General features: G+C 47.8%; 2 protein-coding genes across 3 annotated transcripts in view; one reads left to right on the top strand and one right to left on the bottom strand.

The window, feature by feature from the left end:
• The window catches only part of Klhl18 (kelch like family member 18), a 57,228-nt gene extending 43,281 nt beyond the window's left edge, over positions 1-13,947 (top strand). The window contains exons 5-10 of one of the 2 annotated variants that reach the window (XM_005074984.4): positions 58-218; positions 2,110-2,246; positions 4,038-4,260; positions 7,394-7,498; positions 10,376-10,487; positions 10,905-13,947. In XM_005074984.4, the coding sequence (XP_005075041.2) occupies positions 58-218; positions 2,110-2,246; positions 4,038-4,260; positions 7,394-7,498; positions 10,376-10,487; positions 10,905-11,291 (1,125 nt within the window). In that variant the 3' untranslated portion in view covers positions 11,292-13,947. Of the gene's footprint in view, positions 1-57; positions 219-2,109; positions 2,247-4,022; positions 4,261-7,393; positions 7,499-10,375; positions 10,488-10,904 lie in introns of both variants that reach the window. The other variant, XM_013117087.3, reaches the window with a different exon arrangement.
• A 4,122-nt stretch (positions 13,948-18,069) lies between these two features.
• Positions 18,070-21,281, bottom strand: LOC121137539 (neutrophilic granule protein-like). The gene is made up of 4 exons (XM_040739992.1): positions 21,006-21,281; positions 20,133-20,234; positions 19,246-19,332; positions 18,070-18,786 (listed from the first exon to the last, which is right to left on the bottom strand). The coding sequence occupies exons 1-4, from the start codon at positions 21,180-21,182 to the stop codon at positions 18,688-18,690; spliced, it is 465 nt and encodes a 154-aa protein (XP_040595926.1). The 5' UTR covers positions 21,183-21,281; the 3' UTR covers positions 18,070-18,687.
• Between the last annotated feature and the right edge of the window lie 2,720 nt (positions 21,282-24,001).

Raw genomic sequence — 24,001 nt, 5'->3', positions numbered from 1 at the left:
GAGGAAGCAGGAGTGTGGTCTGTGTAGCTGCCAGAGCATCTGCTCTTTGTCCCATAGGTTTTTGAAGCTGCATTAGCTTGGGTCAGATACGACCGGGAGCAGAGGGAACCTTGCCTGCCTGAGCTGTTATCCAATATCCGCCTGCCTCTTTGCCGGCCCCAGTTCCTGTCAGACCGAGTGCAGCAAGATGACCTGGTGCGTTGCTGTCACAAATGCAGGTAAGTATGGGTGGCTTTGTCCAGGACACTGCCCAGGGTGTAGGCAAAGAAGAGGAGTTGGCCACCTGTCCTAGCTCAGGGAAAGAGGGATTTGAAGCAGTCAGTCTTAATTCATGGTGCATGCATTGCACAAGACTCACATAGTGGTGAGAGAGATGCCACATGGGAGCAGAAGGGACTTTTTCTTCCCTAAGTTATCTATGTGTTCTTCGTCTTCATCTGCTGAGTCTATGAGTGTACTGTGTCTATGCTGCCTGGCTGGACCTTGCTCACACTGGCCCTGACTTGATTGTACAAATGGGACTTCCTGGGGCTCCTCGCCTTCTTCAATAAATAGTCGCTGTGCACTAGCCTCTGGTGAGTGATGGGAAAGGGATGTCTTGTGTACCAGTGTATGCAACTTGTACCCAGAGCCACCAGCACAGTTCCGAAGATGACTTGTTATACAATTAACACAGCAGAGAAAAAGGCCTGTCTTTCCAGTTGCTTGTTATATTCACAACGCAATGTTTGGTTTGTTTGTTTTTCCTTTACTGATAAGATTTTTCACATATTGAGTTCAGCACTATTTCACCCATAGTTGGGATCAGCAGGTTCAGGGGGAAGTCAGTGGCGTGATGCAGGCTTTGTGTGTCAGGAAGTGGGGACGTGTGGCTGGAGGAAGCTAGGGCCCTGTGACGAGCAGCCTGAAGGGTAGTATTGAGGCGTGTGAACTATCCTGCAGTAGTACATAGCTATAAAGAAAGTTCTTAGAAAAGGCAATGTGGTCTGTGGTGAAGAGGAGCTGAAGAGGCAGGCTGGGGGCAGGGAAGGTCTTCTGGAGCACTTGGCAACAGTTGCCATGGTGCAAGTGGTGATGGACGATTGACTGGAGGATGTAATCCATGGGATGGTCATTGGGGTGGGAGGGACAAGCTGAGTGTTGATGGGAAGTAGGCTGTTGAGCTTCCCCTAACACGTTCGTGTTAACCCCCACTCTGTTTTTCAAAATCACTCCTGAACCTTCACCCAGTAACTGGTGAAAGCAGACACAGAGATACACAGCCAAGCGCTGGGCCAAGATCCGGGAATCCAGTTAAAGAGAGGGAGGAGGGATTATACGAGCCAGGGGGGTCAAGGTCATGATGGGGAAACCCACAGAGACAGCTGACCTGATCTTGTGGGAACTCACAGACTCTAGACTGACAGCTAGGGAGCCTGTTTGGGACTGACCTAGGCCCTCTGCATGTGAGTGACAGTTGTGTAGCTTGGTCTGTTTGTGGGACCCCTAGTGTGAGCTCACGTTTTGGAGCCCATTCCCTATGGTGGGATGCCTTGCTCAACCTTGATGCAGTGGGGAGGAGCTTGGTCCTGCCTCAACTTGACATGCCATGCTTTGTTGACTCCCCATGGAAGGCCTTACCCTTTCTGAGTAGTGGGGGGTGGGTAGGAGGGAGGTGGGGAGAAGAAACCAGAGGACAGGAGGGAGGAGAAACTGGTCAGTATGTAAAATAAATTTTAAAATGTGATTAAAAATTCACACCTGGATTGTGCCTATTAGAAGGCAGTTGCTCTGGTTATGCTAGCTGAGGCCTCTGCTCTCTGTGCTCCTTAACTTTTGAGCATGTCTCATAGCTCTGTATGGCTTCTCGACCTCACCCTCACTCTTTGACACTAACCCTCACATAAGGGTTGGGGATATAGCTCAAAGGTAGAGCATTCTGGTGAGTGTGTGGCCCTAGATTCGATCCCCAGCATGAGAGAGAGACAGACAGACACTGATAGGTCAGATTTTCCTGAAGACTTTTCCCGAACGCCGCTGCACTGGGGTATGGTAGAGCCAGGCTCAGCAGTAGAAATATAGACCAGCGTAAATGTACTCCCTCTCCTAGCTTCTTGCGATTCATTGCAGGGACCTGGTAGATGAAGCAAAGGACTACCACCTCATGCCAGAGCGCCGGCCCCACCTTCCAGCTTTCAGGACTCGGCCTCGATGCTGCACATCCATTGCTGGGCTCATCTACGCCGTGGGGGGCCTCAACTCAGCAGGTATCTTGCAGCTCCCCTTTGCAGAGCTCTTCCTGGGAGCCCTCGGATTAACAAGCACAGTCAGGCTAGCCTGGGTTTTCTAATGCCTCTTCTTTATGCTGCTCTGTCTCCTACTTACTTTGTATAGTTGTTGCCCTAGAGTTGAGCTTATTATGTATTCATAATATTGAGTTGAAGTCAGTGCTAAAGGTGCCTTAAAGAATTAGGTTTGACAGTCCCAGGATGCTGACAGATGCCTATAATCCCAGTGCCTGGGTCATGGAAATAAGAGGATTGTAAGTTTGAAGCCGCTCTGAGTTACACAGTAAGACTGTCTCAAGAAAGAAAGAAAAGCTGAGCAATGTAACACATGCTTATAATCCTAGTACTTGAGAATAAGAGGCAGGAGAATTGCTGTAACTAAGGCCAGTCTACATAGTGACTTCCAAGCCAACCAGGACTACATAGGTAGGCCCTGTCTCAGCAAGAACAGAAAGGGGTGGGGTGAGGCAGGATGGGGCAGTACACCCCTGTTATCCCAGCCCTTGGGAGGATCCCAAGGCCCAGGGCAGCCTGGACTACATAGTGGGATTCTGTCTGAGAGTCACGTAAGTCACCGTAGCTGAGACTTACAGATGAGGAAGGTGAGACCCAGGGAACTTGGGCATTGTATACACACTCTGCTTTGGTCAGAGCTAGGACTGACTGGAATCCATCCTGGGCTTACACCAGCACTTAATCCTAGTGTTTGTTCCCTGTAGCATGTACCCAGCTCTAGAGAGAGTAGGGTAAGGAATCTTCCCGATTCTATAATCAGGCTGTTCATGCTTGCATAGGAATATCTGTTCCAGACTGAGATAACCCAGTACCCCAGGTCTGTAATTCTTTATAATTCTCCACACTGCCTCCTGTGAAGACCCTACATGGTTTACATCCACCTGTTATCAGCGGCTTGATTACACACCTGTAATCTCAGGACTTGAGCGTCTGAGGCAGGAGGGTCCCAAGTTTGAGGCCATCCCAGGTTACAGGTATTGAGACTCTGACTCCAAGCAAAACAATACACAACCACCATTATCAGCAGCTCTTGTATTTAATACGTCACATTTCTGGGGAAGCCTCGTGGAGGGCCAGTGGGAAGGTCCGATAAAGTTTATGAAAGGTAGCGAGCAGTCTTCTGCTTGTTAGCAGCCTGGCCTAGAAAAGTGTCTTTAGTAACAAACACAAGAGGGTAGCGAGTGCTTAGGCTCCCAAGCCACAGGGAAGAGGATTGTTTGAGTTGCTAATCATAATCTGAGGGGAATGAGAGGGTTCAAATTACCATTCCTGGTCTCTGTGACTACTGTTTACTAAGTTTCTAAGTATATTCTAGAACCACTTGGTGTTGTATCCATTATGCCATTTAATCCTCATGGCAGCTCTGTTAGCCTTTACTTTCACATTCGAAACAGGATGAGGACATAAAGCAGCTTGTCTGGACATTAGAGTAAGTGGCAATTATCATTAGGACCCATGCCCTTTGCTCTGGCATGCTTCCTGCATTGGGAAAATATTCTATGCATTTGCTTTTATTGTCAATTCCAAGCAAAGGCTTACCTGATTATAACAGAAAACTACTCTACAGAAGAGCAAATGCTTTCCATTTAATTCCAGAATATTTATCACAGCTAGAGCTTGTAGCGGGTTCAGTTACTGAGTGGTTCATGGGAAGACCTAGAATCAAGTCAGATATCCATATAATCAATACTCAGTAGTTGTGATCTAAACAAGTGGTCTCATTTGTTTTAATTTGAGTAGCAAATTTTTATGCAGGTGATTCCCTGAATGTGGTAGAAGTGTTCGATCCCATCGCCAATCGCTGGGAAAAGTGCCATCCCATGACAACAGCCCGCAGTCGTGTGGGCGTGGCTGTGGTGAACGGGCTTCTGTATGCAATCGGAGGCTATGATGGCCAGCTGCGGCTGAGCACTGTGGAGGCCTACAATCCTGAGACGGACACATGGACCAGAGTGGGGAGCATGAATAGCAAGAGAAGGTATTCTGGAAGCCACGTGCAGGCTGAACACACACACTGAGCATCTGGGGAGCCCCATGTAGGGGCACATAATAAAGTAAAATGCAAGTTTTGGCCTGGGGAACTCCTGCTGCCAGGCCAGCCACTGCCAGCACCTCCTGGGAGCAAGCCCCCATCTGCTTAAACATAAAATACCTGCCTTGTCCTTTGAGGAACTTGGGGAGCCAAGACATGGACATGTGGAAGTTATATTGTTATGTAAGTGCCAGCTAAGGACTGAAATGTGTGTTATGGAAGATTCCAGGAGGGCGAGAAACTGGACTGCACCATCTGGAAGATCTCAGGGAAGAGGTGGGATTAAGTTGACACCTGAAGGATAAGGAGATCTAACCTCATTAGTAATGGGAGGAAACCCAAAGTGTTTTCTCTGCTGCCTTGCTGTACTTACACTCCTCTCACTGCCCGGGAATTGCATGAATTAGGCAGGGCCACACATGTTCTCCAGATGTGAGCACACATGTATTTGCAAGGTGGACAGAACTTTCACACCATCGAACACGGTCTAGCTGTCCGTGTCCTCCACCGCTTGTCTGCCCACATTTCCGACCGAGAGGTCTGATTAGAGGACATCATGGTCGTGCCTGTGTTTAACCCTCTTAGTCCAGAGATGGCAGGCAGCGTCATTCCTTACATCAGCATGTGCTGCGGTGGCAGGGGGGCCCATACTACCAGGGCGTCGTTGGACAGGTCCCTCCACACTTGTGCCCTGTGGTCACCGCAGATGAGCAGTCGCAAATGGTCCTCTAGGGCTCTCCTCGTAGGGAAAGAAGCTCAAGACTCTTACACATCTCACCAGGACAGATCTGCCAACATCTCGAGCGTCTATGACATGGCCCAATTTTAGGAAGGAGAATTGTGTGTGTGTTTTTAAAGGATAGTTTAAAACCTACTAGCCAGTTGCTCTTTAATGGTTTTTCTGTATAATTCTGTGGTCTAACTTTTGCCTCACAAACCCATTCTTCTTACTTCTGGGTGTCTACTTGGAAGATCACGGCTGGGAAGGGGGAGGAGGCCAAGTGATAGTGTGTGGTGAGGAAGTAGTTAGTGTGGAGGGCTTTGCTGCATAAGGGTGACATGTATTCCACACTCGGCAGGATTAGCTGAGGCCGTGAGCCAGGAGGAATCTGCTCTGCAGCGAGGAGTCACGGGGGTCTCCTCCACACATCCCTTTTGGAGGAAACCATGTGTGCATGAGATGTGCTTCTCCCGAGGATGCTCAGAGTCTGCTCTTCCTTCTCCCCACCTTGCTGTGCACCCTCCCCCTCCTCTTGGACATTTTGCAGCTTTTTGTGACCGAGGAACTCATGGCTCTTCTATTTTGACTGTAGTCAGTGTCTTTCCTTGTGTGTCTGCTCTGGGAGACTTTCTTGCTTTGGTGTCGGTGGGTTTGGTGTTATTTGGGAGGAAAATCCCTTGGGTGTTCCTCTCCTTCGCTGTGGTTAATGGTCTGGTATTAACAACATGAGCATAGTTCCATTTGTCCCTTTTAAATTACAGGTTACCTTAAAATGTTCTAAGCTACTTCTCTTCTAACATCCCACATTGCTCTCCATCCTGCCAGTGAGTGACAGCTTCCTCTTGCCCTCTGTCCATCTTGTCTCTGTCTTATGGGCCAGGAACCTTCTTCCAGGTTCTTGTACCACATTGCTCCAGCCCACACTGGTCGGCTCTTTTCCTTCTCTCAGTGCTTGTCTTCTTACTTGATTGTTGCTTATAGTTTGGGAGCATGTCTTGGTTCATTCTCATATCGTTACTCAACTCCTGGCTTAACTACATTGTGTTTGGGACTAAGGCTGTAGCTCAGTAGGATGCTTGCCCTAACAAGAGAGAGGCCCTAGGTTCAGTCTCCAATACTACCAAGAAAAAGGAAATACAGTTAATTCATGTGTGTTTCATGTCCATGTCTAGAAAGTCTCAATACCTGGTAAATTTGTCATCTTACTGACCTTGCTTAAAACAAGGCCCTCTCCTCTTCTGGCAGATTGAAAGGGTCTGTTACTGCAATTTGATTTGTTGTGTGTACTTGAAAAGTGGCCGTTGTCTTGTATATTTCTCTTTCCTGTTCAACCCCAGCTTCATTTTAGCTTTCTGTAGCATCAGATGTGAAAACAGAGTCCGGTGACTTGGTCCTGTTTAATTCTGCATAAGGCTTTACATAGGATGGAAGGTTATATGATTATCTAGACACCTGAACAATCGGGATTTTAGGAAAACTTATGTATAGAGTAGGGGACTCTGGACTTGTTTCATTTAGTGCACTGGCATGTCTTCTCTGAGCAGTCCAGCTCATGCACACACACACACACACACACACACACACACACACACACACACACACACACACTCTCTCTCTCTCTCTCTCTCTCATAATGATAATATTTTTTTATTTTTTTATTATTTATTTTCATGTGTATTGGTGTTTTGCCTGCATGTATGCCTCCCTCATGGAGGCCAAAAAAGATTATCAGATTCCCTAGAACTAGAGTTCTAAATGGTTGTGAGCCATCATGTGGTTGCTGGGAATTGAACTCTGGAAGAGCAGCCAGTGCTCTTAACTCTGAGCCATCTCTCCAGCCCTAAAAATGTTTTTGAATAAGTCAGCTAGTTGTAGTGGTACGCACTTGTAATCTCAGCAGTTGGGAAGTAGAGGCAGGAGGATTAGGAGTTCAGAGTCATCCTTCTCCAGTAGACAGAAAAGTAAGTTAAACCCTGCTTCAGTGAGATGAGTTGAGGGTTTCAGGCAGATCAAGGATTAACTGCCTGGAGAGGAAGTAGCCTGTGGCTGAGCCCAAGACTGGCAGGAGCCAGCACAGACAGAGGACTAAATGCCTGGAGAGGAGGTAGCCTTCAATGAACCCAAGACTGGCGGGAGCCAGCACAGACAGAGGACTAACTGCCTGGAGAGGAAGTAGCCTTCACTGAGCCTAAGCCTGGTGGGAGCCAGCACAGGCCTGGGAACCACTGAGCAGCTTCTGGTTTTTTTGCCCTTACTAGGTTGTGTCCCTGGGGTTGGGTCTACTCTAGAAAGGCAGTTGATAGTGAACTTCTCAGTGTGAATGACAGACTGCTGGGATGACCATTCTGTCTGTTTCAGTGCCATGGGTACAGTTGTGCTGGACGGACAGATCTACGTCTGTGGAGGCTACGATGGTAACTCTTCCCTCAACTCTGTGGAGACCTACTCACCTGAGACGGACAAGTAAGGGCCGCTTACTCCACAGCGTGAACGTTAGAGCTGTGGTGTGTTCTTTAAGCTGAGTGTGTCTGTGCTGACCCCAAACTCGCAGCAGTCCTCCTGCCTCAGCCTCTTGAGTGCTGGGATTACAGACATAAACCTCTATGCTCAGCTCAAGTGTTCCCACTACCTGGCCTCATGCATTCTAGACTCCCACTCCCACCAGTTTTGCTTTGCTTTGTTGGAGAAGAGGTCTTAAACTCAAGGATTCTAATGTCTCACCTCAGCCGTAGAGACATGCAGTGCACCTAGCTTAAAAGTTCTTCTGGGTAGGAAGTGACTTAACAACACTTTTCATGTAACAGATTTTAAAATCTTTGGTTAAGGGCCAGCCAGGGCTACAAAGTGAGACCCTGTCTCAAAAAGACAAAACAAAACAAAAAATTAAAAATAAACAAAACAAATTAAACTCTTTGGTTGAATTTCAGAAGAACTGAAGTCAGGCATGGTTGTTCATGCCTACAGTTCCAGCACTTGGAGCTTAGGAGCTCGAGGCTGTATGAACCCATTTCAAACAGACAAAAGATGCAGATACTTAGAAACATTAGCTTATGTTCTGTGTCTCTTCTCTAAACCAGTCCACCCCGAGTGCAAGCCCAGGGGTAAGAAGTAACTGGACAGAAAGAAAGGATATGGTCAGAAAGCTTGGGGAATGTTGGTATCTTTTCCTTCACACTGCTTGTCTTTCCTTCATGCATATGACATTGCAAAAGTTCTAGAAAAGCTGGCAGTGAGGAATCCTGTTTAAACTTGTGTTTTCTGTAACACCCTTCCAATCTTGTAGGCTGCTTTTGCAAGAAAACACTGGCAGTGCTAGGCTGAATTCTCATTCTAATGTTTGAATCCTCCCTTTTAGATAACAGAATGTGAGCAGATGGGCTGCAGGGACCCATCAGGATGTTCTAAAGCTGATATTCTGTTACCTAGCCAACTGACTGGTTATTACCAGGTAGGAAGGAGGCTGATCCTGCCTAGAGCTCAGTTTGGCAGGCCGAGAGTGCATTGTGCTCACCTTCCCCTGGAGGCCTGGAACTCTTAGCACAGAGTGGGGCACCCTTATCTCCCTAGGGCAGGGGTTCAAGGTGAGATGTGTCAAGGATAGACAGTAAGGCTGGGGGATGGCTCAGTTTGTAAAATGTTTGCCTTGCAAACTTGAGTTCAATCTCTAGCACCCATGTAATAATACAAGGCATGGTAGCTCACACTTAGAATCCTAGCTGGGAAGTTGGAGACAGGAGGATTCCTTGGGACTTTCTGGTCAATCAGTCTAGGCTAATAGATGAACTCCAGGCCAAGGAGATAAGGGAGGTAAGTGTGGTCCTGAAGATAATACCCAAGATTCCTCTGGTTTCCACGTGCACATTCACACATGCATGTGATACGTGTGCACCCACATGCATAAGCACATTCACACACAGAGATCTTTTTGAAAATGTTAAGCAGTAATAAATGCTTCTCCTAGACAAGAAGAAAGCAGGCAGGAGGGATTCAAATCAGGAAGTTCTCATTGTGCTGTGGGTAAATCTAGAAGATAGAGAAAAGCCATGTAGTAAAGAAACACACGAAGAGCCAGGCATGGCAGTTCATCCTGAAATCTCAGCACTCGGGAGCTAAGGCAGGAGGATTGCCTCCAGTTCAAAGCCAGCCTGAGCTACAGACTGAGACCCTGTCTCACAAAACAGACAGACCACACTAAGGTCCTTGTCCATTGCCTTAGAAAAGACAGTGAGGAACCATTGCAGGGACATGGTACAGCTGCTGGAGGAGCAATTTAGTTCCCCTGGCTGTGTGGGATTGGAGTAAAGATGTCCTGAAAGCAAGGCCACACATGAGGAGGTCCATACAGTGGTCCAGGTGGGAGGCCGGAGCTGGGCAAGTGGTGTTGGGCGCTGAACAAGCAAGCTAACAAGTGCTCATGGACTACAAGTATGCCGAGAGGGAGTGTGGGGCTGCCTTTAATCCCAGCACTGGGGAGGCAAAAGGGGGGCGCTCTGTGAGTTCAAGGTCAGGCTAGTCTAAGTAGAGACTAACAGACTAGCAGTGGTGACATAGCAAGACTCTGCCAAAAAATTCATGCATGCATGCATGCATACATACATACATACATGCATGCATACATACATACATACATACATACTTACATCCTGGTGGTGGTAGCACATGCCTTTAATTCCAGCACTTGGGAGGCAGATCTCTGAGTTGAAGGACAGCTTGTTCTGCAGAGTGAGTTCTAGGACAGCCAGGGCTATAGAAAGAAACACTGTCTAAAAAGAAAAAAATCAATCAATCATCGTTGGGGCTGGAGAGATGGCTCAGCAGTTAAGAGCATTGACTACTCTTCCAGAGGACCTGGGTTCAATTCCCAGCACCCACATGGCAGCTCACACCTGTATGTAACTCCGGTTCCAGGGCTTCTGACACCTTTACACAGACATACATGTAGGCAAAACATGTAAATTATATATTTAAAAAAAAAGAATGCTGAATGCTCAGAGAGGGAGGAGAAGCCAAATAAGCACTTAACGTTTTGTAAGTGGAGTAACTAAGTAGATAGATGTCTTGTTAGCAAGACCCAGGAATGTGAGCAGTTGCAGATTGTGTGCTAGGCCTTCTTGTTTGAGATGTGCTGGTTTTGCCCACCCATGGCAACTGTGGATCTGGGGCTTGGGTGAGAGGCAGCAGGAGTCATGTAATCTGCAGAGGTGGGGGGAGTGATAAGATGCTAAGAGATTATCAGGACACGGCAGACACAGAAAAGGTGGCCTGGGCCTGGCTAAGCTGTTGTGGAAGGTCATGAACCCTGAACCTCATGCCCCCTCCTGTTCTTACTGTCTTCTGCAGGTGGACAGTGGTGACTCCAATGAGCTCAAACCGCAGTGCAGCTGGGGTTACAATCTTCGAGGGCAGGATATATGTGTCGGGTGGCCACGATGGTTTGCAGATCTTCAGCAGTGTGAGTCTGGTCCCATCCTGGGTGACTTCTTCCATCCTTGAATTTTTTTTTTTTCAAATTCATCCCTGAGCTGGGGGCACAGCCCAGTCAGTACCGAGGTCAAAAACTCTTGGGGCCGTCACATGAGACAGTACTCTCCTTCCAGCTCTGCCATCACCTAGAAGCCTTTCCTTGGGAAAATCCTTCCTTGGTTCCCTTGCGTGCACCCAGCAGGCATCAGCTTAGAACATGGCATAAGCAGGCAGGTACACAGCTGTGAACAGGTGGCATCAGAGCTAGGGCACGTGTTAACTGAGCTCCCTCCCTCTGATCTCTCCCAGTCTGCCACCACGTGAGTGTCTGAGTCCTGCAGGGTCACCCCGTGGGCCAGGCCTTGTCTCTGACCATCTTGTCTCTGCACCTGTCTCCCTGCTGCAGGTGGAGCACTACAATCACCACACGGCCACCTGGCACCCAGCAGCCAGCATGCTCAACAAGCGCTGCCGACACGGTGCTGCCTCCCTGGGAAGCAAGATGTTTGTTTGTGGGGGCTACGATGGCTCTGGCTTCCTCAGCATTGCTGAGATGTACAACTCTGTGGCCGACCAGTGGTGCCTCATAGTACCCATGCACACACGCCGGAGTCGGGTCTCCCTCGTGGCCAGCTGTGGGCGCCTCTATGCTGTGGGGGGTTACGACGGGCAGTCAAACCTAAGCTCGGTGGAGATGTATGACCCAGAGACGGACCGCTGGACATTTATGGCCCCCATGGCATGCCATGAGGGAGGGGTCGGTGTGGGCTGCATTCCTCTTCTCACCATCTAAGGAGAGGGTGGGATGTGGTGGGTTAGGGATCTGGTACAAGCATGGGCGCTCCCTCCACAGGAAGGTCCTCTCAGAAGTGGCAGTGGTGGACCGGAAGACGGGGTGAAATGTGAGCCTGCCAGAGGGACAGTGTTTCCAGGTGCTTAAGTCCTCCGTCACTGTGCTGCCCTTGTGACCGTAGGTTACCAAGGTGCACATCACAGGACAGAAGCCCCTCTGGGCCCCACAGCCAGTACCATGGAAGTGCTTTGCTGGTCCACGTGTGCACAGGCTCCATCCAAGCCCAGCGTGCACCTGCTACAGCCTGGCCAGCTCCCGCTTGCCAGAGTGCTGTGAGCGCCCTGTGCAGCTGGCCTTCCAGCCAACGCTCCTCCTTACCTGCTTGTCTGCGGCCATGTTGTGGCCAGTTTGCCATGGGAAGCATGCCCGTGATGGGGCAGCTACAGCAGCGTGCTGTGTGCACATGGGCTCTTCCTTCCTTCCATCGTGGGGCACAGAGGATTTCGTCACTGTTTGCAGCAAACAGGGAGGCAAAAGTCTTCCCCATACCTGATGATTCAGGACTTCAGTGACATCTTCCTCTGCTTGTCCTAGAGAACCAGAGGGGAATAGAGATGCTTGAAAGAAAGTGGAGGAAATGGAAACAAGAAAATACTTGAGAGAAACTGGAAGGAAAAGACGTTTTTAAGAGAACATTTTTCACAGGAAGAAAACAAAAGATATTAAAAGCAAATGCACATTTAAATGGAAAACCATTGAACATGTCAACAGTGGTGTCCCACATTTGGATCCCAGGGTCCCCAGCCCTCCTAAAGCAGTTGGGGTTCGCTCTGAGCCCCAGGGGCATTCTTGACTGGACCTGTAGCAAGGTGCTCATGGGGTTAGTCTCCTCATCCACCATCAGAGGAATTGTTAAATCCCAGGCTTAGGGAGCTGGCTGAATTACTGCCACTCATCGCTACAGGGGCTCCCATGAGCCTCCCACTGCCACCCAGCGCCCCCTCAGATCCCACGCCCACATCTTCCCCTTTGGCCAGCAGGAAATAGCACATCTGGCCAGATTCGCACTTACCCACCTACTGTCCTTGAATAACTTCTCATCATGACGTTTCTGGGGTGCATTGGCCATCTGTACCTCTAGGACCTAACCAGAGGCATGCTTCTCAGCCATGGACTAGAGTGCTCAGGTGACTTGTCTGCCCTGCCATTCCCCTGCTTTTTCATCACTCGCCAACCCCAGGGCGTCCACCTTCCTTCCAGCCCTTGGCAGACTAACCAGCAAGGTGGGCCTTTCCATTCAAGCAATGCTGGCTTCATGATACAAAGACCTAAAGACCAAAACAAAGTCTTGTGCTGCTGCAAAGAAGATATTTTCTATTTCTTCCTCTAATCTTGGCAAATGACCTCATGAAGAGACCCCATGCTCCTTCCTCCTCTGGATGGGACCTTCCCATAGCACAAGAGGCCCCAGAGAGGAGACTCTCCTGTTTGCAGTGCACTGGGCACGGGCTGACCTTCAACTGCTGCCGCCAAAATCTGGTTTTCTAAAGTTCTTCCATAGAGACCACAAGGGTACAATTACTCTTAGCCCCAAACTGGGTCTAAGGGTCCCGCTCTCCACCTGATTGCTTTCTTGCTCATTGCTGCCTGCCTGGAGCAGCCCAGAAGCCAGTTCAGAAAGGCACAATGTGAAGCCTGGGGCATCCTTTACCCCAGACAGTCAGGTTTACCGTGTGTGCAATTGCCATGGGTTCAGGAGGAAGGACTTTCGTTCGCTGCAACTTAAGAGCTGGGCCTCTGCTATAAGCACTTGAAAATAATGTTTTTATTTTAAAAGACAGAACAATCTGATAACTGATACATTTTAACTAGGCTCCCAGTGGAATGCCAGCATTTCTTCCTGCCCCTCAGTTTGTCTGCTGAAATAGACTCTGGGAGGCTATGGGTCTAAGTTTTCTGATAGTCCTATAGGAAGGGTGTGTCCGTGCTCATATTAAGTCCTTCCTTCTGTGAATGTACTGCCCTGCCTTGACTGTGAAGGTGCTGAGAACCAGTCAGTGAGCTCCCAGGTAGGTCTCCTGGGTCCATATGATGCTAGCAGACAGCATCACTGGAGCTGATACATCATCTTCCCCCAGTCTGCTGCTGTTGGATTAGCCTTCCTGAGTCCATCCCGCCTCCCAGTGGAGAGCTTACACTGTGCACATAGAGACAGTGTTTCCAAGAGATATCAAGTCAGTGTTTAGTCTGGGCTCTGAGCACACTTGAACAAACAGGAGTGCTTTCATACTCCCTGGTCTGAGGGCAGTGGCTGGTCTGACTCTTTAGTGCTGGAACTGTAGGATCATGGGAAAACAGATATCATCAAAGGACATTGTGGAAAGAATGTAACAGAGATAGGTCACACACACCTGGACAGTGAACACCACGGGGTCTGCCCACTGTCCTTCTCATTTCCCATTGTTCTTCTGGGTTTCACCAGAGATCACAGCAAAAGAGAGCTGAAGGCCGGCCTCTTGATGGAACATAAAGATGGAAATAAGTAGGAATTCTGTCCCTCCTCACCCACGGTTGTTTCACAAGAAACTATTTATAGAAAGCATGTCTTTTGTGTTAAAAAAAAAACCAAAGAGAAATAAAAAGAACACTCCCAATACTCTTGCCTTGTACTGATTGTGTGTGTGTGTGTGTGTCCGTTTGTCTGTCCATTCCTGTGTATGTGTCTAGAGTCTGAGAGCTAGCATTGTGTAGGTGGATCTGTCTTTATTGAGCATCTGTTTTCTCTGATCACATGAAACAAATCTTAAACTGCTATGTCAGCTGCCAGCACTGCTCAGCTTAGTGTCTGGTGATAACGCATGGCAGTTGGCAGCTTGCTGCGTCCCTCGGGAAGCTTCTGGGAGACATGTCTCTGTACCGCAACCAGCAAGAGAGACACAGGACTGGGAAGCCATATTGGCTCCTTTTTTTGTGTGTGTTTAGAACCTTTATAATCTTTCTCAGGTCTTGTGTGGATGTAGGTGTGCCACATTAGACCCCCATTTATTTGTAGGTGGACTTTTCTGTCTAGAACACTGGTCAGTTCTGTCCCACCAGCCACTCCCCAAATAACCACATGGAGACTTAGCATTAATTATAAATGCTTGGCTGATAGCTTAGGCTCATTTTTTAGCTAGCTCTTATAACTTAACCCATTTTTAATAATCTATGTGCTGTCCCAAGGCTTGTTTATCTCATGTACATACTTCTCATCCTGCTTGCTCTACGTCTCATGGCATCCCCACCCTTCTTCTCCCCAGCATTCTCTCTGCCCCGAAAATCCTGCCTAGCCATCGGCCAATCCGCTTTTTATTAACAATGAGCAACACGTCTTCCCAGTGGACAGGGTTATTCCACAGCAGCATGGGGCATCTCGGTTGCTTTCCACCTTAGGCTTTGAGGCAGGGTGTCTTACTGAGCTTGCGGCTCACCTATTCCACTTGACTGGCTGGCCAGCAGGCCCTAGGAACCCGCCAGACTCCGGCCCCAAGTATTGGTGTTGCAGCTTGTGCACTGCCACACCCAGTTTTGTTTTTCCCTCGGTGCTGGGGGTCAAATCCAGGGCCTCAAGTTTGCACAGAAAGCACTTAACCAGTTGAGTCAGCCCCTCTCCTGGCTTATTTTTAAATATTAGAAGTAAATTTTGATTTTGTTTAAAAGACTATTGGACAAATTACAAATATTTCCATGAATACAAGGGAAAAGCCAAATGAACCTATAGCAAAAGCAGTCCTTGAGAGATGTCCCCTATAAATGTCAGGCTTTTGAATCCGAGGTCCCCAGTTCGTGGCTGTTTGGAGAGGTTAGGCAGCGTGGCATTGCTGGACAAACCCTGTCTCGAGGGAGAAAAAAAGATGTGACTGGGCGGTGGTGGCACACGCCTTTAATCCCAGCACTCGGGAGGCAGAGGCAGGCGGATCTCTGTGAGTTCCAGGCCAGGCTGGACCGACAGCCTCCAAAACAATACAGAGAAACCCTGTCTCGTAAAAAACCAAAAAAAAAAAAAAAAAAGATGTGAACTCCTCAGCTGTTCCTGCTGCCACCCGCTGCCTCCATTCCCTGGCACCACAGGCTCTTTATCCTTCTGGAACCGTAAGCCCCAAATAAATCCTTTCCTTCTATAAGTTGCTTTGGTCATAATGTTTTATCATAGCAATATAAAAGTAGCTAATACAAGAGGCCAGTGCCTTTTATTTCATACAATGAATACTGATGGAAGATAGGCAGAGACTGTATTTACTTGTTGCTGTTGCATATTTGCTCCTGTACAGACTGCCATCACCTCAATTTTTTTCCCCTTTCCTCAGCTGCCACAAAACTATAGATTTTGTTTCCCAGTGGGATATAGCCAGCTGCCATGTCAACTGCCAGAATCCAACAGCGCCTTTTGTAATGCCGAGCAAGAGAGTCTGTAACTTTGGCATATAGGAAAAAAAGCGTAAAGATTTATGTGTGAGGCCAGGCATGGTGGCACACGCCTTTAATCCCAGCACTTGGGAGGCAGAACCAGGTGGGTCTCTGAGTTGAGGCCAGCCTGGTCTACAAGAGATAGTTTCAGGACAGCCTCCAAAGCCACAGAGAAACCCTGTCCCAAAAAACCCAAAATAAATAAATAAATAACAATTTTTAAGGGTTCATGGGCTGAGGAGATGGCTGAGCAGTTAGAGCACTCGCTGTATAATCATGACAGGATTTAGATGACAGCCTGACAGAAACCAATTTCCTTGAGGCTTATTTGTCATCAAAACCAAGTAAATATTTTTTAAAAATGAAAAGAGCATGTATAGCACATTATATAAAAGTGTGGTGTGGGCTGGAAATAATGAGCTAAAATGTTTAAACAGGCATTGCAGTATGTGTTAAGAGGCAAGAAGGTGGTAGGGATGGGTTAAACAATATGAAAAATGTATGAAAAATCCCCATGGAAACTCAATACTTTGCAAGCTAAAGTTATAATTTTTTTAAAAATCGAAGTAGTTTGGACATATATGCCTGGATAATGATCCCCACAAAAGACATGGATTGTTATTATTATTATTATTATTATTATTATTATTATTATTTGGTGTTTTGTAGACTGTCCTAGAACTGGCTCTGTAGACCAGGCTGGCCACGAACTCACAGAGATCTGCTTGCCTCTGCCTCCTGAGTGCTGAGATTAAAGGAGTGCAACACCCAACTGTGATCTGTTTTATTTTTATCTTAATTTTGATATTATAGGCAATTACAGTTAAGAGATTGAATGAATCTCAGAAGAGTCTTTGAACTTTGGAGTTTCAAACATTGCTGAGACTGTGATAGACTATGGGGACTTTCAAAATTGGACTAAATTCATTTTTCTTTATAGTATGACTATAAACCTGTGGGAGCCAGGGAGTGGAATGTGGTGGCTTGAATAGGTATGGCCCCGTTAGACTCATGTGTTGTATGCTTGACCCATAGGGAGTGACACTAGTAGGAGGTGTGGTCTTGTTGGAGTAGGTATGGCTTTGTTGGATGAAGTGTGTTACTGTGGAGGTGGGCTTTGAGGGTTCATATATGCTCAAGCCACACCCAGTGAGACAGTTCACTTCCTGTTGCCTGTGGATCAAAATGTAGTACTCTCAGCTCCCTCTCCAGCAACATGTCTGACTGCATGCTACCTTGATAATAATGGACTAAACCTCTGAAACTGTAAGCAAACCCCAGTTAAATGTTTTCCCTTATAAAAGTTGCCATGACCATGGTGTCTCTTCACGGCTCTAGAAACCCTAGCTAAGACAGGGAACATCACTGAAGAGCAGTGGAAAGAATGTAAGAGCAGCAGGACAGGGACATGACATGTCCACGTCACCCTTAAACTAACAGCAGCTGTGGTTTCCTGCACAAGATCAGGTCTACAAGGTCAGTCAGCGTTCCAGCAGGCAGCAATAACTGGACTCAGTGAGTTACTGACACACAGAAGAGAGGACATGAAGCGGGGATGGGGACACGCTGGGGGTGCTTTGGGGAAGTGGAAGGAGGAGTTGGGGGGAATAGAAGGGGAGTAGGAGTACCTGTGATCAAGATGAAATTGACACAGAATAAATAAATAGGTGTGGTTGTTCATATCTGTAATCCAAACACTGGGGAGGCTAAAGTAGGAAGATTGCTTGAGTCTGAGGTCAGTCTGGGCTATACACAGACACATACACACAAACAGTAACCTTTAGATAATGGTGACTGGTGACCTTTTCCACACCATGGCTGCTCAGGAGGTAGTCTGGTGTGCAAGCAAAAGTTTAGTGTTCTGACGGGAACTTTGTGCTAAGGAACGAATAACAGTCAGAGAGTGGGGACACACTACTCTGCTTTCCTGGGCTCCTCAGGCCCTATATTCAGTTCTTCTCTTTTAAAAATCGGAAAAAAGTTTACATTTACTTTGTGTGTTTGTTTTTATGGGTGCAAGAAGGCATGCATGCATGTGTGCATTTTACATCCATGCCATAACACATGTGTAGAGGTCAGAGAACAACCTATAGTTGTTTTCTATTTCCATTGTGTAGGTCCTGGGATCCAGCTCAGGTTGTCTAGTTTGGTGGCAAGCACCCCACCCATTAAGCCATCTAGCTGGCCCCTCACTTCCTCTATGTGGCCCCTTCTTTGACCTCATGGAGTCTAGATTTCCTCAACCCCCACCCAGGGCCTGGCCCATTCATCTCCACACCCCAAGTTCAGCCATTCCAGCTCCTACCACTTCGTTCATTCAGCCACACCCTCATTAATCTCAGAAGCATTTTATCGAGTCTCTCTTACAGGTCTTGATCTGACAACCTCCCCACCCCCTACACACATCCCAGTCTGGATGTGTAAGGGGACATTTGGTGTAGAAGGGCACAGGGACTGGACAAGGAGCAGGGGTACTCAGGATCTGGACAAAAGGAACTGTTCTTCCAGGACTCCAGGAACACCCATCATTGAAAAATCCATTCTACAGCTACCTGCAACTGGCCCAGGAAGCCCAGCTGTGAACAGATGCAGCGTGGTCTGCTGGAGACACAGCAGGTAGTACCAATGGGGTGTGAGGATTTTGAGCAAACAGATGTGGGAAGGCTTCCTGCTGGAGGGGACTTTGAGCTTGGGCGTTGAAGAGTAAATGGTTTCAGATATAGGGTAGGGCAGAGAAGGGAGCAAGTGTGTAAAGATATGAATGCTTTGGGACTTGGAGTTAATCTAGAGAGGAGCCCTCCTGTGAAGTGCAGACAGCAGGGTCCTGGAGACAGCATAGGGAGGCTGGGAGTGGAGAAGAGGAGGGCATAGAGGCAAGCAGAGCCTCCCCTCCCTTCTCCAGCTCTAGAAATTACGAAGGATGTTGTTGATGATGTCAAACTTGGCATTTTCATAAATGTTTCTGATCTCCAGGGGGAAAATCTTTGACCTGGTCCTTCTCAGAGACATCCTGCACAGTGTAATCAGAAAACTCCTTCACCGGGGCACCCTGTGGGAGAGATGCCACACAGTCACCACCATCACAGTGGATGGTGTCCAGCATACCTGTGCTCTTCCCCTAAAGGACAGGGTGAGGCGGCAGAGGCACCAGCTACAAGGTCGGGCGTGATGGGACACAGAGGCCTGGGCAGATCTGGATTAAGAGGAGCTGGGCTCCCACTGGCTGTCTTGATGAGGCCAGGGAATTGATGTTGCAGAGCACCAGTCCCCTCTAGAACTCTTCCAGGCCCCTCCTCTGCTAACAGTGGGAAGGTCTAAGCCATGCGGACACAGCACATGCCACACCTTTCCACACACTTGCTGCAAAGGGCTTGGGTGGTTGTTCCCAGATAAGAGCCTGTGTGTGGGGGCTTACACAGTCAACTCAGTGCCTCTCCCAGAGCCCAAGAGAGAGCGCAGCAGGAGGGGGTAACCTCAGGGTTAGCCTCTGGGGCAGCAAGCTGCTCACCTCTCTACTGCAATCCCTGTCACAGCTCAAGGTCAAAGAGGTTGAACGCCTCCTTCTGAGGAATTGACCTGTGCAGTCTCGCTCCTCCTGTAAGGGGGAAGGGGGGGACAGAAGCTAGAGGCATCTTGTCACATTTCTGGAGAGGGGTCCTCACTGTCCTCAAACCAGAGATGCAAACCAGAGCCAGCGAACAGGATTGCACACCCGCTAATGTAAACAACAGGGCATCCATACAGTCAATAGAACTTCTCATGTCCAGAGAAAACCATGTTTGTTGAAGGTCCTGGGTGAAGACACATAACAGCTGATGCCTGTCCCTGGGAAATGAGGTTGTGAGCCAGTAAATGGAACCATTGCTTTAAGTGTGAATGGTAAAAGAACATTTGAAATATGTTACTTTCTGGTTCTGTTTCTAAAAGCAACATCTCTAGGTGGATTACAGCCACCCTTTGTCATTTTCTCTTTTTTATGTCTAGCAGTTTTAGCATGTAACCCTCCTCCCACACCGTTTTGTGTGGCATTGGGAATCAAACCCAGGGCCTTGCACTTGCGAAGCAAGACTACCACTGAGCTACACGTTGCTGTTTTAGTAGTAATTGAAATACTTTATAGTAAGAAAAGGTATTTAAAAGTCTGGTTTTGTTTTTCCTAAGTATAATTTGGGAGTGTGAGAGTGCATGCCTGTAGAGTCAGCTCTGTTCGCCGTGTCAGTTCCAGGGTCTCTGTATGCACTAAGGCAATTCAGAAGCCACACATGTGGTTTAGAAAAAGACTTCAAGTTAAAATTGCTGCTGGTGAAGTGGCCGAGTGATATGGATGGAGCCAAGGAAGCAGAGAACTTGTGTTCCTCCACAAGGCAGTCTGGGAGCTGGGAGAAGGAGACTCACCCCATCCTCCAGGAAGTTGCAGTTTCTAGGCTGCCTTTCCGGATTGGAGATGCACTCTGTCTCTTTAATCCTGAACTCCAATGAGATACTGATAGCGGAGAACTAAGGAAGGAACAGAGAACTCATGACCATCTCTCTTCTACAGATTCCGGAGCAGAGCACAGAGGGGTTAGGTGATACTGCCTTGTCAGCCTAGTCCATGTCTACACTGTCTGCCACAGTCTGGGGCCTATTAAACGGCCATAACAGAGACCTGAAGGGTACAGTCAGGGGGTGTGGTGGCACATGCCTGAATCCCAGCACTCAGGAGGCAGAGGCAGGCAGGTCTCTGTGAGTTCAAGGCCAGCCTGGTCTACATAGCAAGTTGCAGGCCACCCAGCATTACATAGATGAAGTAAGGGTACAGTTGGGCATGGTGCACACACCTGTAGTCTCAACACTTGGGAGGTGGAGTCAGGAGGATCAGGAGTTCAAGATCAGGCAGACTCCATTACATTTTGGTTGAAAAGGGAGAGGTTATAGTCTTTACTGCAAATGGCTGTATGACACTTTTTGATTTTCCTTCAGCATCGTCCTGTATAAAACAGGAATCAAAGTTCCTTTCCATCAAGTCTCATGCAAGGAGACAGGCTGACAGTACAGACTTATCCTAACTGTGAGTAGCAGAAATGGCTGGCCTAGAAGTCATTACATAGCTGAGACTAATTATAAACCTCTGATCCTCCTGCCTCCACATGCGGAGTGCTGGGGTTCAAGTCCAGGGTTCTATGCATGCAAGACAAACACCCTACAAACTGAACTACATGTCCAGTCCCCAAGTAAGAGAAACCTTCTACACTGCCTGTGTCCCAGGCTGGGGTGGCAGACACTCACCTGACCAGATGGCTGGGGGGCATCTACCAGGCGAAAGAGGGACTTTCCTGGACGCCCATTGTTGTATGCCTCTATGGCCCGGTCAACAATATCCTCATATCTTGGTGGGCGATGGGCTTCACAGGCTACCACAACTAAAGCCACCACCAACACAAATGCCTTCCACAACCTTGCCATTGTGTCTGACACATTACCTCTCTTGACTCCTTTTATTTAGGTGATCCTTAGGCTGCCTTGCCCAAGGACCGCTGGTGTCATAAATGGCTGATGGCTCCAGAATGGGGGCCCCTTCTTTACTTGGCTAGAAATCAAGTATTGGCCAATGTTATGAAACACTGTTAGCCAAGAGAGGCAAGGAGGTTTGGGCAATAGACCAGGACCTGGAAGTGAGTCTTACGCTAGAAACAAGAGACTTGTTTGCTGACTGGGCATGCCTGTTCACTCTGGGCCTGAGTGTCTCTGCTGGCCCCCTCCAGACCTGCCCATTCACACCTCTTCTCTCTCTCCCTGCTCTTCTGTAGCAGGATGGATAGAAACCCAGAGACAGGTATTGGGGTTCAAGCTGAAGATCAGAAAAGCAAAGCAGTCAGCCACTAGAGTTCTTACCTCTACCAAGGCTAAGACCAAAAGAGGGGGGATTCTGTCCCCAGTGTGACTTCAGACTGTATGCTCTCCACCAAACCTCACACTGCACTGAGACACACTGAGCTCCTGCCTTATATTCCTTTCTAGTGCTGGGATTAAGGTGTGTCATCCCAAGTGCTGGGATCAAAGGTGTGAGCCCTGTTTCTCTTTTAGACTGATTCACTCTCATGTAGCCCAGGGTGGTCTTGAACTCACAGAGACACCTGCCTCTGTCTCCTGGGAGACTAAAGCTGTGGCCACCACTGCATGTCCTCTATGGCTAACTAGTGACTTAAATGTGTGGCTAACTAACGGTTTAGCTCTCATCTTGATTTTCAGGAAGGCTTTATTTGTTAGGTCATAAACAAAATATCACCATACTCTTCTGCTTTGATCCCAAAATAGCTGCCCAGAACCCATGGAGTCCATGTTGAGTTCTTCATCGGGGTTCACAAAGAGGCAACCGTGTTGAGGCTGCACTCAGGGGGATACCCACAGTGTCATACACATTTTAAAAATATGTCAGCTGTAAACCTCTCAATGTCATTACTTCTTGGCCTTTAAAATTGTTTATGGACTGGACGTGGTGGCACACGTCTTTAATCCTAGTACTTGGAAGACAGAGCCAGTAGATCTCTGTGAGTTCAAGGCCTGATTGGTTTCCAATGGTTTCAGCCTGGCCAGGGCTATACACTAAGACCCTGTCTTTAAAAATAAAATGAAGTCAGGCGGTAGTGGGTATAGCTTCAATATAGGAGACCTCAAAGCCCATCCCCACAGTGACAAACTTCAACAAAGCCACACCTCCCATTAGTACCTACCCCCTCTTTGAGGGCCATTTTCTTTCAAACAAACACACAGAGTTTTCCTGTTTAGCCTGGGCTGTCCTGGAACTAACTCTGTAGACGGGATGGCCTTAAAATCACTGAGATCTGGCTTTTTTCGCCTCCTGCGTACTGAGGTTAAAGGCGTGTACCACCACTCTCCAACTGTAGATCTTCTTTAGTGAAATGCTCTTCCAAATCCTTAAAATGTTTCTTTAAAGCCAGGAGGTGGTAGTACATGCCTTTAGCCCCAGCACTCAGGAGGCAGAGGCAGGCAGATCTCTGTGAGTTGGAGACCAGCCTGGTCTATAGGAGCTAGTTCCAGGACAGCCTCCAAAGCCACAGAGAAACCCTGTCTTGAAAAAAAAGTTTCTTTAATTAATTAACCAATTAATTTCTCACAGTTGAAGTTGTACCACATGCCTTCCTGAGCCTGAGGTCAGAAGAGGGCAACAGGTTCCCTGGAGTTACACACAGGATCTAAGCCTTCCACCTACAGGAATGCATGTGGTACAGACATGCATGTAGGCAAACACACATAAAACAATAGTTTAAAGAAGACATTAAGAAAAGGGGAGCAACTGGCAGTGATGGCGCACATCTTTAATCCCAGTACTCGGGAGGCAGAGGCAGGTGGATCTCTTGTGAGTTCCAGGCCTGGTCTACAAAGAGAGTTCTAGGACATTGGGGCTTTTATACAGGAAAGGCCCTGTCTCAAAAAGAAGAAAAAGGGGGGAGGGAAGCAGGCTTAGTACATATCTGTGAACAACTGCCCAACCTTCCCTTTTCTTTCTCTTATTTATTTATATCTTATTTTAAGATACAGAGTCTCACTGTGTGGCCCAAGCAGGCCTTTAATTTCTGGACTTGGGTGGTTTTCCTGCTTCTAGCTCATGAGCTGAGCTGTCAAAGAGTTTTAAAATACAGTTATGTGAACTGTCCATAATTGTCTTAGCACTAACATGTTTTATATTTCATGCTTGGAGTGGTGGCATACACCTGTTATCCCAGCACTTGGGAGACAGAGCAGGAGGACATCCATAGTACAGGGCTAACAAGGGATCATGTTTTTGTTGTTTTTTTTTTTTTTTAAGAGGGGGGACATAAAGTTGAGTGGGTAGGGAGGTGAGGAGGATCTGGGAGTATTTGGGAGCAGGGGAAATGTGAGCAGAGTATGTTGTATAAAAAATTTAATGACGGGGCTGGTGAGATGGCTCAGTGGTTGAGAGCATTTGCTGCTCTTGAAGAGGACCCAGGTTCACTCCCAGCACCCACGTGACAGCTCGCAACACACCCGACGCCCTATTCTGTCTTCCAGGGGCATTTATATGTACTCAGGCATACACGTAAAAAGTATCTTTTTAAAAATTAATTAAAAGTATAATATTGCCATCAGTGCATAAAGAATTCAGTAAAATCAAAGCTTGGGGTGGCAGGGATGCAGCTCACTGGTAGGCAGAGCACTAATCCCAGCACTGAATGAAAGAGTCAGTGCTTTAGACTCCTCGGATTCATAAGACATGGCTCTCTACAAGTTTGAGACACTCA

This window comes from Mesocricetus auratus, unplaced genomic scaffold, assembly GCF_017639785.1.
Source record: "Mesocricetus auratus isolate SY011 unplaced genomic scaffold, BCM_Maur_2.0 Super-Scaffold_100691, whole genome shotgun sequence".
Lineage (NCBI taxonomy): Eukaryota > Metazoa > Chordata > Mammalia > Rodentia > Cricetidae > Mesocricetus > Mesocricetus auratus.
This window is presented reverse-complemented; position numbering and strand designations above follow the sequence as displayed.

Excerpts from the sequence above, each read along its gene's own strand:
- LOC121137539 (XM_040739992.1), bottom strand. The coding sequence starts at position 21,182 with ATGGCAAGGTTGTGGAAGGCATTTGTGTTGGTGGTGGCTTTAGTTGTG. Across the intron at positions 20,235-21,005 it reads CCCCCCAGCCATCTGGTCAG|TTCTCCGCTATCAGTATCTC; the intron begins GTGAGTGTCTGC and ends TTCCTTCCTTAG. Across the intron at positions 19,333-20,132 it reads GCAACTTCCTGGAGGATGGG|GAGGAGCGAGACTGCACAGG; the intron begins GTGAGTCTCCTT and ends TCCCCCTTACAG.